This window comes from Taudactylus pleione, unplaced genomic scaffold, assembly GCF_031769625.1.
Source record: "Taudactylus pleione unplaced genomic scaffold, aTauple2 ptg000012l, whole genome shotgun sequence".
NCBI lineage: Eukaryota > Metazoa > Chordata > Amphibia > Anura > Myobatrachidae > Taudactylus > Taudactylus pleione.
The window spans coordinates 17,985,833-18,002,714 of NW_028284415.1; the positions used below are offsets into that span (position 1 = coordinate 17,985,833).

Below are 16,882 nucleotides of genomic sequence, written 5' to 3' on the forward strand. Positions count from 1 at the left end.
CCCGTTTGGAAGGCGGGCCGGGGGGGTGGCAGCCCAAACGGGGCGAGCTGTCAATCAACATCGACAGCTCGCCCCCTTTGGATCGAGACCCGCTACGACCGGCGCCGTCGGTCGTAGCGGGTCTCACGCATGCACACGACAGCGCCGGCGCCGTCGTGCGCATGCTCTGTGGGGGGCCATCGACCCGATCCGAGCGCATCGGCGCTAACGACCGGGTCTGAATGACCCCCCCAGTGTGCAGAGATCCAGTTACCTACCCAGCGCTCCATGGCTCTGGCCCCCCAGCACACGGCCATAGCCCTGCTGGAAGCCCCTCCAGCAAGGGAATAATTGGATTTTAGATATATTTGCACCTTGCAATGTGTAACCTCCTTCAAGGAGGACCTGGAGGGCATGGGCAACGTAGCACCCCTCACTAGGCGTGTAACATGAGAATCTACCCGTAAAGGTAACTCCCATTCGGAAAAATAATTATCCGCAAAGGGGTATGCAAAAGGTCAACCGTTTTTGAGGCTGGAACCGCTTACCCGGAATTTCCACGCCTCCTCTAAATGATCCACCTGACCAGATAGAGGAATTACAGTGGCAACACCCTTATCCTTAAAGAAGGCATATTTGGATTTAGCCACGGGGGATATGTAATAACCAAAGCCGCACGGACTGCCCGTATAAGGCCAGGTATATAGACTTTAGACCCAGACTACGCCTCCTTGGCACTAAGGGGCTCGTGTCTGAAAAAGTCAATAATGTCACAGTCATCAGACGTCATGTCCTTACCCGTCTGAGACCCGAAAGGCCGTTTAGAAGGCCGAAATGGTGACTCCCCCAGTAAAACGTCCATCAGGCGCTATACCATTTGAACAATAAATTCACCCACACAGGCTCCTGCGAGACCTGGGGGGCGAAAAACAGGATCAACTGTCCAGGGACCCCTGCATGTGATGAGACCACCACTTGCTGCGATAACCCCTATGGGGAAACGCAGGGGGCGTTGCCCACAAGGGCTGTAAGCATCTTAGCCAGCCGAGGGCGGTCCCCTTTTTGTGTAGGCACAGTGACAGAAATGGGGCGTGATATATAATACAACATGCCCTCCATAAACCCTCAGCGTCTACATATCCCTCCGCTAACTGTACATGATATCAGTACATTATAGCTGGAAGAGGATATCCTCGTTCACTTTCAGACATGAGGAGTGTGAACGGAGCGTATGTGACCTCCCACACAGAAAAAACACGTTTACTGTGAGGTAATAAACACCCTGCGACACCGCACCGCAAGGGCTGTAACAGAAGAATAACAGGGATAGGAAAATGGCTGACAGTCAGAAATGAAAGTACAGGCAAACAGCGCTAGCATTTAAGTCACATACAATGCACAGATAACATCCTGCATTACAAGCACTGCGATCAACTACACAGACCAGAGCCTGGTAGGAAACAGTGCTGCATACACTGACCTTAATTGAAGGAGAGGTATGCGGGGGACCCGGACCCCAATGGCACCTGTAACAGCTTCAAGCAGCGTTTGTCATTCCCAGCACATGTAGTGAGAAAATGGCCACCGAGGAGCAGAGAGGAGGCGGGCCCGGGGGAGGAGCGCTGACACAGCCCGCTCAGACCGCTGTGGAATGGCACTGTGCAGCGGGGGAGATGCCGGCTGTGAGACAGGGAAGGCGTTCTCCCCTGGCCTGCTATTAACCCCTGGGACGCCGCGCGGTACCGCACATGCTGCGGTCCACTGTCCCTGGTGGTCTAGTGGAAGGCGCAGGATCAGTACCTGGCCCCACGCGCAGTCGGTCCCCACCTGCCTGGGGACCAAAAAGGACTGTGTTACCGGCGGGTGCCCACCGCGGGACCCCAACGCTTATCTTGTCCCCCGTGCATCCGGCCACAGTCCAGGTAGCCGGGGTCACCGCTATCTGTGACCCCAGCTACCTACCAGCATCCCCGGATCGGTACCGGCGTTCTGGTACCGGCGGGGTGTAGGAGTGACAGCATGGACGTCAATACTGACAATCTTCAGGGGCCTTGAAAAGACCCCCCTCTGTACGGTGCGACTGGTCCGGCCAGGCACCGACGAAAACTGAGTGGCCTTAGGCTCGGGGGCGGGGTATAGGAGAGGGACCCCAGTGCATCCTGGGAGGCTGAAAATTTAACTCTGTGGTGCCTGGATGTCTGCCGCCATCGCCTATACCCCAAGGTATCCTGTGGATACCCTATGGACCCTGAAGTAGAAATGTGGGGTTTTAGAAGTGAAAATGTTGCCCATAGCAACCAATCAGATTCTAGCTTTTATCTTCTAGAAGATGATAGATAAATGATAAGTAGAATCTGATTGGTTGCTATGGGCAACAACTCCACTTCGTAAATATATCCCTGAGTCTGAGGGAAATATGTAATAAAGGTCTGTTTTGGATTTTTAGTCAATTTCCTGCCAACTTTGCAAACCGACCAAAACTGGCAATTTATTAAAGGCAAAACCGTTGCAAACCCCGACTTTAGAACACTAGAACATCGGACCAACTATCAATGTTTTTAGATTGTAAAACACAGATTTACTAATGGTCAGTTTTACAACCAACCAAAATGTGACCGCAACATGACGGCAAACCCGTCCAAACAATAGACCTGAATGTGGCAGTCGTGTTTGGGAAAAGCACTGCGCAGATCACTATGATATGTGCAGGCTTTGTTAGGGTCAATCGCTAAACAAACGGTTTAATTTAAAAAAATATGTGTGGGGCCACCCTACCAAATCCATGGCCAGCATCGGAACTCTCAGCCTGAGCTGGCACTGGAAAATAGGGGAAAAAAATGGCGTGGGGTTCCCCCTATTTTGCAAAAACCAGCACCAGCTTAAAAAAATTAACCAATAAAGGTAAATTCAGGCGCTGTTAAGGATTGTTTTTCTACAGCAGCTACAAAGGGGCTGGAGTAGTCAGCTCCATTAGATAGAAGAAGGAATAAATATAAGATAGTAGCACTAAAACGTAGTTGATTCTTTATATATTGCACCAATCCATTCATTACCTTGCATATCTGATGTTTCAAAATATTTAATATAGGCATCAGTTAAAATCAGTACATATAAAAAAGAACAATGAGTCAATCTTATCAGCTGTATATTTTCAGAACCCACATAAGGAAAACAAATAGTAAAAATATTGAGGTGAAACTATCACTCTGGCTTGTTCCTATTAATGACACTGGGCCCAATTAAAAAGTGATTTAGTGCTGGGACTCTTATTCTTGTGGGGGCATAGTCCGCAAAATGTACTGACGCGTTTTGCTGCTGTCCTGTGCAGCTTTATCAAAGGTCCATGTCTCATAGTTAGAAATATATACCCTCTTAATTGGACAGCTGATTGCATCTGGTGCAGGTAATTAATCAATTAAATTCATTTCTAAACACAGCATTAAAACCATTCATAAAACACATACTTGGATATAGAGACTCGAAGGCAGGCTTACTCTAAAAATGAGTAATATAATTAGCAAAATAGTAATAAAATTAGTAATATAATTAGGAAAAGAAAGATATTAATAGATATCACTGTATTCTGTGTCAGGAACGGATTTCTAATAGGAACAAGCCAGAGGCAATCAGCAATTGCTATCTGAAGTCTGCTGCAGTCTTATAATATTTTGTTGTATATAAATTGCCATAAGTACTATCTCCAGTCTTTGGATTGAGTGTAGGCATGATTGATCTTAAGTCCTAAATGTTTAGTATGTGCTACATGTTTGTTTAAGCCATTTTATTGCTGGGTCTGTACTGGCTGGCTAGTGGGGAGTTGTCATTAATTAGGGTGCACACTTGGCTACATCTCTACTTAAATATCATTTACTAGACTGGTTAGCCTTGGCTGTAGTTAGCAGACTCCTAAGTGCAAAATAAATTTTTGGGGAAAATTTCAGCGTTAGACCGGCGTTAAACTGAAGGAAAACAGAAGGAGAACATTTAATCGAACACAACTAAACTGCTATCAATACTGCATAAGGTCACCTATGGAGCATCAAGTGTGATCACGTTCACTACCTCTTCACAACAAACACCTGCTGCCTGCATAACCAGGACATGCAACACTGAAATCCTTGACTGGTCACTGCAAAGACATTATGTCACCTGCTACTGTTTGTCACCAAAAACTAAATTCTTATTTGTACCACTGCAAAGTAACCTCTAAACCTTGCATATACGGTCTGATTTACCATTGCTTTTTGCCTAGCCTCACAACTTTGAACAACTTCTTTTTTTATTACTCATTTTCAAAACCAATTAAATCACATATATTCCACTTAATAAAAAAAAAATATAAAAAAACCCACAACTTTGTTCATCAAGCATACGCATTCACCAACAGTGTTCTTTCACCAGCATTTTTGAAAAACCTTCAACACTGTCGTTCTCATACATACACTATTCTTACCTCATCCACACCGTGACCATGTTTTCTTCAAATTCTCACTTTACTCAGTGCCTACCTAATCCTATATTCTGCCCCCTGTTCCCACCTCTATCCTTCCCCCTTAGTCTCCTCCTCTTCTTCCTCCCCTTCTCTCCCCTCCTCTGTCTGTATGCCTCCCATCTGCTTCCCTCCTTCTCCTCTCCTGTTACTCCTCTTTTTTTCTTTCCTCCCCCACAATGGTCCTACTACCCAACCACTAAGCTCAGCCCCCACCCTCCTGTCCCTCTCACTTCACCACACCTCCATCTACATCACACTAATCTCCCTCCCTTTTCTATAAATGCATGCCGCCTCTCTTGCCTACTGATTACTTCCTTCCACTCCTGTCTCCAAGATCTCGCCCGTGCTGCTCCCTTCCTCTGGAACTCTCTCCCTCTCCCTATCAGACTCTCCACCTCTCTACAAATCTTCAAATGGGCTCTCAAGACTCACTACTTCAATGCCTTCCAGCTCTCATCCTAACCTGCTGCTTACATGCTTTTGCCTGACTGTCTACCCTATCTGTGTCACCCCTGTCTCCCCCCCTCCCCCCTATAGAATGTAAGCTCTCATGAGTAGGGCCTCTTTCCTTATGTGCTTTTCCTTCCCTCACTCATACGATCATCTACTCAAAACTCTCCACAAGGGCACTTAACACTTGGTAGCTGATGCCCTGCTGCTTTTTTGAGTGTTATGATCACTGCAGCAATGTTTATAAACTATGTTCTTATTCTATATTGTCTTGTACTGTAAGTCGCTGTTTTACGAGTTTGCTAATTTGTTAATGTACCTTGTGAGGTGCTGCGGAATCTTTGTGGCGACATATAAATAAAGGATAATAATAATTGTTTCACCTCGATATTTTTACTATTTGTTTTCCCTCTGTGGGTTCTGAAAGTATACAGTTGATAAGATTGACTCATTGTTCTTTTCTATATGTACTGATTTTAACTGATGCCTATATTAAATATTTTGAAACATCAGATATGCAAGGTAATTAATGGATTGGTTCAATATATAAAGAATCAACTACGTTTTTAGCACTACTATCTTATATTTATACCAGCTTGAACCAGTCTGGGGGAAATGCCATAGCAAGAGGACACATAGTGTGGGGTCTCCCTGCCATCACATAACCAGCCCCAATCAGCCCAGAGCTAGAAATCCTCGGAAAGTGAGGACCCCAAAAATAAAATGGCCACGGGCTATTCTCCGCACCTCTGGTGGTGGTGGGTGTGGGGTTAATGTGTAAAAATTATTTACAGGCGGATTATAGGTACCAGCAAGCCTGTCCCACATGCCGGCACTTGTTGAACATTAAGGGCCCAATGGCACCTGTAGTGCGCCTGTAAAATAAATATTAAAATCAAGACAGTACTCGAACACCATATGTTTTCAGTATTTTATCTAAAAAATAAAAATTACACTGACCAAACCCATGGGTGGCCTCCTCTTGAGTCCATGTAGGCATCCTTGGTCTTTCGAAAAATAACAAATTGAAAAACCAAGCCCCTGTACAAGTGCCTAACTCGAAAAGAAAATTATCCCCAGTCAGTCAATAGGAATCAATGGGGAAGTGCTGACTGGCTGAGAGCAGACAGTTGCTATGGCACATTAACTGGTCATTTCTGGTTAGACACTTGTATAGTATGAAAAGTGCTGTCCGTGGGGCACAGGTTTTTGGTTTGTTATTTTCCGAAGACCAAGGATGCCTACATGGACCCAAGAGGAGGCCACCATGGGTTTGGTAAGTATGAATTTTTTTTTATACAATACTAATACAAACAGTGGGCCTGATTCAGACCCGCTCACGAGCGCTATGGACAATACTAATACAAACAGTGGGCCTGATTCAGGCCCGCTCGCGAGCGCTATGCGCTCGCAAGCTGGCCGATGGTGGCCCAGTGCGCATGCGCGAGACCCGGATAGCGACGGGCATTCCGTTGCTCCGGGTCTCGTACCAAAGGGGGCATGCTGTCGATGTTGAGTTACAGCACGCCCCCTTTGGTGGGCGGGTCGTGGGCGTGGCTGCCCAAACAGAGGCATTCCCATGGGAACGCCTACCGTCCGGGGCCAAAAGCACTCCAGGGCACGCCTACCGTCCGGGGCCAAAAGCACTCCAGGGCTTGCGGCAGCGAGACCCTACCGCAGGGTCTCGTCGCAAGCCCGATGGTCGCGATGGTCTTGACCATCGCGACCATCTTCCTGGCCGCTCGCTATAGCTGTGGGTGGTCACACACAGCTATGCGAGAGGCCCGGAGGCCGCTCTAAAAAAACAGAAGGCCGGCCTTGATTCAGAGCGAGCGCTCTGTCAGAGCGTCCGGCTCTGAATCAGGCCCCGTGTGCGAGTACTGTTTTTATTTTAATAAAGTTAGTAAATTTACCCTGAATCTGTACAAACACACACCTGCCACAGGATCATTTAAAATGCTCCTGAAAACCCGCAGAATACTAAAACATGGATAAAACTTTGACAAGAGTTGTCATGTGAGTAATTTTCTAACATTGCCCAGATGTGCAAATATGCACTAAAACATAGCAACCAACTGGATATTTTATTAATGTCTACGACCGGGTACACACTACAACGACGGGCAATCGGAACAATGGTAGGGACAAATTCCCTTCGTCCTGGACCATCCGTGATTTCCCATACACACTGCAATTTTATGAACGACGGAACGATATCTCAGTCCATCCTTCATTAAACTGCACCACCTCGTACATGATATCCTCTAATTGACCGTGCAGCATGACCATCTACAAGATATTGCGTACGACCCACGGGAGCATACACACTGCACGATAGGCATAATTTGTCGTTCCAGTTTGCCTGTAAACTACAAATCGCGCAGATACTGTTGTAATGTGTACCCACCCTAACTTGCACTAGCCAGATAAAAGCTGATTGCTGGTTACTGTGGTTTCAGGGCCTTACTCATAGTTGTACACTATTGCACAGCCGCTGTGACTCTGTACGCACTAGCTGTGCGATAAAATGCTAATGCAGCAGGAGGCATCTTGTGTAAATCACCCAGCTGAAGCCAGTCAAGCTGCATACAAAGACGCAGTCACTGGCTTCAGCAAGCCCAGAGAATGGGGCTGGCACGTCCCTGTTTTCTGGGACACTGCCTGATACCGCTCCCGCTCCGCCACAAAAAGGCGTCCGGTCACTGCGAGCAAGCTGGCAGAAGGAGATTTGCACATGCGCAGTGCAGATCCTGCAGATGCGCCGATCTTCAGTTGTCCGCAAACCACCGGGTTTGCGTCCATCCCTGAATCAGGTTCTCAGTGCAGATTTGCACCTCGGAACAAAGGACCTGATTCTAGCAGTAGCTGCGTCTTTGGACACCACACACCCTGCACCCATTATAGATACACCAATGCATACAGTGTTCTCTCTTCTTAACATTATCTCTGTAGACAAAACTAAATGGAATGTGACATGATTTACACAGCATGTTACTTACAGCCAGGCAGGTAACCACTCTCTTCAGCTGCCCCATCTGACACTCAGTGGGGTGTATTTTCCTGTTCAGCAGATCCACTTCCCACACACGCAGGGTTCCGCTGGAACAGAGAGGTCACACTCCATTTCTATCTAATAGCCCAGACTAAATTAGCTCTAAAGTAGTTGGTTGTTCTGCAACATGTTGGAGATGTATGGATGTCACATTTTCCACAACACTTCCCTTTTAACAACAAATACTCATACATCTACAAAAACTTCTACAATCCATTTTTGAATTTTAATAGTGAACATACAACAATAGCCATGACCCTGAATACAATAACGTACACAATATGGGGCTGATTCTGGGGTGTGAGCAAAGCAAAACAAAACAAAGACAAACCCCTCTGAAATGTAAATCTCTCCGCACATTTTAAATTTGCCCCACCTGCAGTGCAGCCTGGTTTTGCTCAGTTGCAAAATGATTTATTCCTTTTTGCTTTGATCTCAACTCAGAATCTATTAATACTATTTATTTTTATTACTGTGTTTAGCCCCTTTTTGTGGAACCTGGTTCAGATGCATCATTTGCAGTTTTGCACCATACGGTCCATGGTAAATCCGGCAACAGAACATTTCTTTGGTGGCCCCGTTCCCTTGATGCCCTAAAGTTAATCCAGTTCTGCCTTCTAGTCTTCCAGTGTTTTGCTAATTCCTGTTAAATGCAGAAGAACTCAGATCTATTTAATATCAATATATCAAATAAATTCCATATAACATGCAGCCTATTTTCTAAGGTAGGGGTGTTTAAAAATTGCTACTTTCACATCAATCAGGAAAAAATTGTACCTAGCTTCAAAATCAAAGCCATGCCACTATGCAGTAGCCACGCCTGGGATCCACTCAACTACACTCCACCATAGTCAAGCCCCATTGCAATACATTTTTTCCCATTTTTTTGGATCCCCCCCACAATGAGGCTGTTGAGGAGCATGCATATATCCCATATGTTGGTAGATGAAAACATAGTAGGTTACAAAAGCTGGCCACACTTTGCTTGCATCATTTTTTTAATTAAAAATCAGGAAAATCAAGTGACTTAAATTATGCTCAGGCCACAAAATCCATTCATATACTGTATTTGGTTTTTCAAATAAGGTAAGACAGTACCTTATATCAGTGTGCCTTCTGAGTTTGAATTATGTAAATTAAAAGCTACCGGGCTAGCTAGACAGTCATTAGTTCTGAAATAAAGGACCAATAAATGTAAAATGTAATTTGCTTTACATAAAAACATTTTAAGATAACGTTTAGGAGGAAAGGAGCCTATTTTTTTTATTTTCACACCAGTAACATACCTCCCATCAGGGCCAGACTGACCAGACTTCTGTCAAATGCCAGAAGGGCCGATGGCCTCAGGGTCGGCTAGAGGAGGGAGGAAGTGTCCCCCGCCTCCGGATTCACTATGAGTTCAGGGGGACAGAAGGGGTGGCGGCAGTGATGGGCCGATGCGCTGTGCTCGGCCGGTAAGAGACACGGGCATGCTGCGAGGCCAGGCCCCCGTGACTCACGACACGCCCCCTTGAAATAACCACGCCCCTTCACGAGCCAGCGCACACAGGGCAGACTGCCAGGGCTGATCTACAGCCCCAGTCCGTCCCTGCCTCACAACCACCTGGGTGAGTTTTTTCCAGCTATGCAGGGGTTGGGATGTATTATTGCACAAACAATGGCATTTTTATCCTAAAAATGGTTTGCGGGTGTGTGGCCACGGTGTTATCTCGCTTTGTAGACCTCCGAATGTGGTGGGTATGCAGAAAACCTATGAAAGGATACTGCAGGGAGCAGAGCCGTAACTAGACTTTTTGGTGCCCTGTGCCAGAAGAGCATTGGCGCCCCCCTCATTTTTCAAAGGGACATAATGCACCCAAAAAAGGGCCATGGCTTCATGGGGAAGGGCCAGGGAAAGTATAGGAGAGGCCAGGAGATGCTGGGGATGAAATAAGAGGAAGCTACAAACTAGAATGATAATAAATAGAAATTTGGTAGGCCCAACCAGCGCCCACTGACCTGTGGTGCCCTGTACGATGGCACCGGCCGCACTACCCTAGCTACGGCCCTGGCAGGAAACATCTTTCAGCTGTACGGGGCTAATTGCAACAGACAATAGATTGCATAGAACAATATTACGTAATTAGTTGTACAGTAGGTGTAGTATAAAGACATGCATTCAACATCATCCTTCATAAATTCTAAATGTTTTATACAAGCTTTAGCCCCACTCATAATTTAAGAACATATTACATTTACATCTGCAGTGGTTTTAATGTGTCTTTTTACATTGGATTTACATATACAGTGTTTTAACTTAACTGTTCCATTAAGATAAGTATGGCCCAACAGGTCATCCTTTACAGCAAAGGTTCCCAAACTCTGTCCTCAAGTCACCCTAACAGTCCAGGTTTTAAGGATATTCATGCTTGGCCATAGGTGGCTTAATTAGTACCTCAGTCAATTTGATCATTTAACCATCTGGGCTTAGTCATGGAACCTCTGCTTTACAGTCTAAATAAAAGGCTTACTTACTTTCCTCCTGTCATAAAGATATCATCACTGTTGTTGGCAAAGGACACAGCCAGGACGTGTCCTACGGTGAGAGATGAGGCCGGGCTACCACAAATGGCTTCTCTTGTTGCCACATTCCAAAGGACAATACTGTGAAATAAATACAGCTCAAGTGGAGGAAAGTAAAAACCTGTTTTTGTAAGTATGACATTTTAATCATCTTAATCTTATCTCCTCTTCGTATACATGCAAAAGGTATAAATGATGTAAGACAAGCATTAAAAAGGAGTGGACTTAAAATGTACCTACAGTGAAGGTAGCCACTTTGTAGGCTAAATAAATATTTAGGAGAATGCAGTCTATAAGGTAAGCAAAGACCACACTAAAGCAATTTATGACGTTACTTATTCCTAATAAATTTGTAAAGGTGGGTACACACCTGACAGATATATCTGCAGATGATGGTCGTTCATACACACTGAACGACCAACATCTGCTTGTGCCCTCCGGTCCCAGCTGGCAGGACCGGTGGGCGGGTCGGGGGCGTGTTCCGCCCCCCTCCTCATGGCTGCCGCTGTGTGTGCGGGCGGTCTGCAAACATATCTGTCCATTGGCTGTGCAGCACAGCCAATGACATATCGCGGGTACACACTGCACCACGGGCAGCAGATACATTGGGCGATCAATTGATCGGCCAATGTATCTGTCAGTATGTACCCAGCCTAAGTTACGTCTCACCCTCATGATTAAGCTAAAGCTGGGTACACACTGATGGATATAGCGCATTGAACGGGTGATATATCTACAGTGGCAAACAAAGGATTTTTAAGGGGGTGTTATCTATGTATATAAACATACACACACAAGCATACATACACACACACACGTAGCATACATACACACATAATATTTATAAGCATACTTACGCACAGCATACATACATACAGCATGCATACATTCATACATACATACACACACACACACACACACAGAAGCATACTTATACACAGCATACATACATACTGTGACACAGTCGGGATAGGGGTCCCTCTCTTAGGGTAGATGGACTCTCTCTTTACACACACAGCAGCCGTAGAAACAGGACACAAGTCTGGGGTTCTCGTACAAACTGGTCGGCACCAGTCTTTATTGTGCCAAATAAATATAACAAATAATAAACCAATATCGTAGCCCGTCTGGGCAATAACTAAACAGTAGGTACCCTCACTACCAGGACGGTATGGCTTACTGCCCACACCGTCAACAACAGCACGTGCACAGTACTTACAAGGTTGTCATAACAGTGCCTCTGGACATGCTAGACTGCATGCCTACTTCCCCAGCTGGTTGACACTCAGCTACAACTGAACACAACTTATATTAGCCAGTTCCAGCTGTAAGCCCTAATTAGCCTACTACCAGGCTGAAAGGCCCAAAACCTAGAGTGGCCTGTGGATGGAGCACACACACACAGAAGCATACATACATACATACACACACACACACACATATAAACATCAGCATACTTACCGAGGGCTGAGGAGGGTGACCGCCGGAGCACATGTGAGCGGTGCTGCTGCTCAGCATGTGTAGCAGCTCCCTTGGCAATACCTGTATCCTTTGCAGAGAGCTCTGACAATAAGAGTTCTCTGTCTGTGGAGTTGCGGCAGCTCCGTCGCGCTCACGGCCTGTGCAGAGACGAAGACAAGACTGTCTCTGTCACTGAAAAACAAATTTGGTCCATCAAGGGGGGTTTCTGGGTACTCAGAAACCCTCCTGTGTGCACGTATGCTATAGTGCATCACCGTGTGTGTACAGCGGATGTTTGTGAACAACGTCGTTCACAGATATTTCTGATTGGCTGTGCAGCACAGCAGATGGCCGATACATCTGAAAGATATATTGGTCAACTGCTGGTGTGTACGGGCGACCCACCGATCGCCCATACACATGCTGCAGGGACCCGGCGGTGATTGACAGCTCAACTGTGTGGGCAAATTTAAATGCCCACCCAGTTGAGCTGTAAAGCCCGGCAATGCTGTGTAGCTGGGCAAATTTAAATGCCCACCCAACTGAGCTGTAAAGCCCGGCACATCGTAAGTGTATACACTTACCAATCGTTAGACCGGTCGCACCCGTCAATCCAGCTTAAATTCAGCCAAAAAAATAGTTGTCTTTGATTAGAGTACCGGAAACTGCAGGAGACTCCCAATAATCCCCATGGCTCCCGGAAGAGTGGCTACTGCTCCCGCTTCCCTCTCACTTCGCAATGAAGTGGTCAGGATGGGGAGAAAAATACCTGGAATAGTTGTCGGTGAAGAGGGACCTACAGTAGTGATATGATTGTATGCTAATCACGTCATTTTGCTCAATTCCCCTATTCATATACATGCAATTTGCTGCATTTTGCCAGGAGGGGGGCGAGGTTTAAATGGCTCTCAGCGTCTATCCCGCCACCCACCCCCCAATCTCACGGAAAGGAGATTTTTATAGTAGGCAAGTATGTTGCAAATCTAATTTGTAATACGTAAGTGGCTTTACGTACCTGCCATCATCCTGCCCTCCGACTGACACCAGGTATCGATCATTGGATGAGAAGGCTAGTGCCTCCACCTTTACTTTGTGTAGGCTCAGCTTGCCACATGACTCTTTCTTAGCATAGTCCCATAACAAAACGTCTGCCTAAAATTTAAAATATGAAGATATGTCATTCATTATTTACAGGTGAAATATCGTAAAATGAAAGTGATGTGGGCCATGCTAAGTGGAGCAATTTCCTAATTGGGCTTTGCTAAATGTTTGTTTACAAGTCTCAAGAAGTATTTCAGCTACTGTAGAAAAAGGATGGTGGGCCGCTATACTCGCCCCCTTCATGGGTAATTGGACTGACCCCATAGCGTCTGCTGTCTCAGAAAGAACCCTAGTGGTAACAGTATTATTTTACTTTGGTAAACAGACCTAGGTCACAGAGCAGCTCCCTGCAGAGTTGTATAGATAAGGTATCTTTTTTTTACTCCTAATGTGCATAATCATAGAATATGTGAGAAGAACTGAAATATGACAGGCATTTATAGCACACTGCACATCTTAATTAGGGTATTCAATACGTATGGTGCGCTTAATAAATCGTCTTATAGTTAGTCTTTCTCTTTCTATGGACATACTGATTACTTAGGCACTGGAGGTTACAAAGCCAGTAGGCACCACAGACAGAGTACTTCCTTGGCAGACACCCGGAGCACCGCCTCCGTAGCTGACAAACACATCAACTCTTTGCCTGATACGGGCTGTGTAGTTGAAGACTTCACTCTCTTACCGTCGTATACTTGTCTGCCACTGGAGCACGGGCACCCTCCTCCCTGCATCTACACCTCCTTCTCCCGGAAACCGTGTTACTGGATTACTTGGTATGCAGAGAATAAGGAACAAATGAGCAGGATTACCCTTACCTTAGATGTGATTAACCATTGATTATAAACCAACTTTATGCTAAATACAGGTTGAGTCTCCCATATCCAAAATGCTTGGGACCAGGGGTATTTTGGATAACGGAATATTCCGTATTTTGGAATAATTGCATATCATAATGAAATATCTTGGGAATGGGATCCCAATATACACACAGAATGCATATATGTGTTATATGCACCTTATACACATAGCCTGCAGCTCATTTTATACAATATTTTCAATAATTTTGTGGCTCAAGCAAAGTTTGTGTACATACATGAAATAAATTTATGTTTCATTTACACCCTATACACACAGCCTGAAGGTAATTGTATACCATATTTTTAATAATTTGTGCCTTAGACAAAGTTTGTGTACATTGAACCATCAAAAATCAAAGGTTTTATTATCTCAGTCATGCCAAAATGATTCCGTAATTCGGAATATTCCGTATTTCGGAATATTTGGATATGGGAGACTCAACCTGTATATGCATGAGTACTTTTTCCGATTCCGATTCTACTTGGAGAAATTGTTCCATGAGAAGAGGATGACTAACTACTATAAGATGATTCATTAAGCGCACCATACGTATTGAATACCCTAATTGAGAAGCGCAATGTTTAATTTATTGTTTGATATATGATTACTGTTTGGACTGGGTGATCTCCATTTTGAAATATTGCTGCATCTTGGGAGTAGAGCACAGGAGATATATTATTGCATTTATTTATAGTACACTGACCTTGAATCCCATATATGTGACTTGCCCCGATGCTATGTATTTCCCAGTCCTGGAGACAGCCACACAGGATACATTGTTTGTGTGGCCATGCAGGAATTGTTGCTTATGCTTATTAAGGTTCTCAATGATCACTGTGCATCCCAAAGGGTAAATGAGATGTTCCCTGTCAGGGTGGCTGATCAGTCCAGATGACACATGTCCTGAAAGAAAAGAAATAAATGTTACTCCAGAGCACAGTGATGCCTTACAAACAACAATAAGAACACTGTGATATGTAACTAAGGGCCTAATTCAGAGCCGGACGCTCTGACCAGAGCGCTCGCTCTGAATCAGGGCCCTCCTACCTAAAATTGGAGCGGCCTCTTGGCCGCTCGCATAGCTGTGGGTGACCACCCACAGCTTATGCGAGCGGCCAAAATGATGGTCGGGCTTGTGACGAGACCCTGCGGTAGGGTCTCGCTGCCGCAAGCCCTGGAGCGCTTTTGGCTCTATTAGAGCCAAAAGCACTCCCACTGACATCACTAGTGATGTCAGTGGGGCCGGACCCAGACGGTAGGCGTTCCCATGGCACGCCCACGCCCGCGTTCCCCGGCACGCCCACCAAAGGGGACGTGCTGTCACTCACCATCGACAGCACGCCCCCTTTGGTGCGAGACCCATAGCGATGGCTGGCCGTCGCTATGCGGGTCTCGCGCATGCGCACGACGGAGCTCCCTCCGTCGTGCACATGCGCACTAGGGCACCATCGATCCGCTTGCGAGCGCTCAGCGCTCCCGAGCGGGTCTGAATCAGGCCCTAAGTGAGGTTCTGTATGTAAAACTGGAACATGTAAATAAGTAAAAGTAAATAAACTACCTAATTTATCTCATACAAATATGATTCATTTCATCACTGGTAACTGAATGCAACTGCATCTGCTTCACTGTTACTACAGCCGCCCATACGCGGTGCGATATGCTCCCTGCGACGCAACGGGGGATCCGACGGCCGACACAGTGGGCGGTCCCCGCACACGGTGCGATCGGGTGGCCGACCGCCCGATATGCCAGCACCCCCCCCCCCGCATAGTGCTGAATGTTATCGCACATCGCAACCCCAGATCAACTGAATCCCACTGGTGCGCGCACTATCCGATATCATGCCCATACACGGTATGATATAGCAGCAATATCGTACCAATCCGTACCAGTGCTCAGTCAGAACACAAAACCAGAGAGCTGCTACCAGAAGAGACAGGTACCTTAACATGAGGCGGGAGAGAGAGATCAGTTCTGTCTCGTACTGGTTATATTAGGTATTTATATTTATTAAGCCATTTTTAATAATTTCCTGATCATGTTCTTTTTATATGAGCGGTGGCAAAAAAGCCACCCAAAAAGCCCTCCAGCGGGACCATTTTTTAAATTTGCTTCTGCATAGGCCTGGCAATTCTAACTATATGAAACTAGTTGTAATTGTCAGTTTAAAACCATTGCAGCCAGGAGTGGATTGGGAACTTAAAGTGGCCCTGGATAAAATACTGAGAGTGGCCTCATTGAAATTTAAACTGTAGGCGCCCCAACACAAACATAAATGGTGCTAGCAAAGAGCCAACTTGACAGCCATACAATACAGAAAGCATCTTTGTGCCTGACATACAGCACAAACAGCAACCCGGGTGTAGCTATAAGGGCGTAGCTATAGTAGGTGTGGAGAGTGCAGCTGCTACGGGGCCCAGGCCCCTCTCTCTGCGCTGGCCCCTCTCCCACACTGAGTTACACTGCCATCTCCTGAGCCCCGGCTTTTCTATTCTCACCAGAGTACTACTGCAGGGCTTCTGGGCCCAGAGCTGATCCAAGCTACAGCCATCTCTAGCTGCTGCCTGCATGCATTGTGATGTCACAATGCAGGTCACAGCCCTATATAAAGAATGCCCTGCTACTGGCAGCCATTTTGTGGTGACATTTTGTCTCTGAGTAGTTCCTGCTTTATGTAGGCAACTTTGGATAACAACTACTGATATGAGTTTTGGATTATATCTCCCAATAAGGTCCTGAACAGAAACATCTTCAGAAAAAGAATCAGAATAACATCTTCAGGTAAGGATTTATATAACAGAATTTTGGCTTGCCACCCTTACCCCTTCAGACATCTCCCTCCATTTAATCTGCAGTTTTTAATTTAGAAACAATGGATAAAGCAAATTATTAATCTGATATGACATTGCATAATTTAAGATGAT

The 16,882-nt window shown here is 45.8% G+C and overlaps 1 protein-coding gene across 1 annotated transcript in view; it reads right to left on the minus strand.

Annotated features, from left to right (window-relative positions):
* CFAP52 (cilia and flagella associated protein 52) overlaps positions 1-16,882 on the minus strand; it is a 74,447-nt gene that overhangs the window by 31,011 nt on the left and 26,554 nt on the right. Inside the window, exons 2-5 of the mRNA XM_088468464.1 lie at positions 14,662-14,861; positions 13,012-13,148; positions 10,488-10,616; positions 7,921-8,020 (exon numbers count right to left, since the gene is read on the minus strand). Coding sequence (XP_088324590.1) covers positions 7,921-8,020; positions 10,488-10,616; positions 13,012-13,148; positions 14,662-14,861 — 566 coding nt within the window. The remainder of the gene's footprint in view (positions 1-7,920; positions 8,021-10,487; positions 10,617-13,011; positions 13,149-14,661; positions 14,862-16,882) is intronic.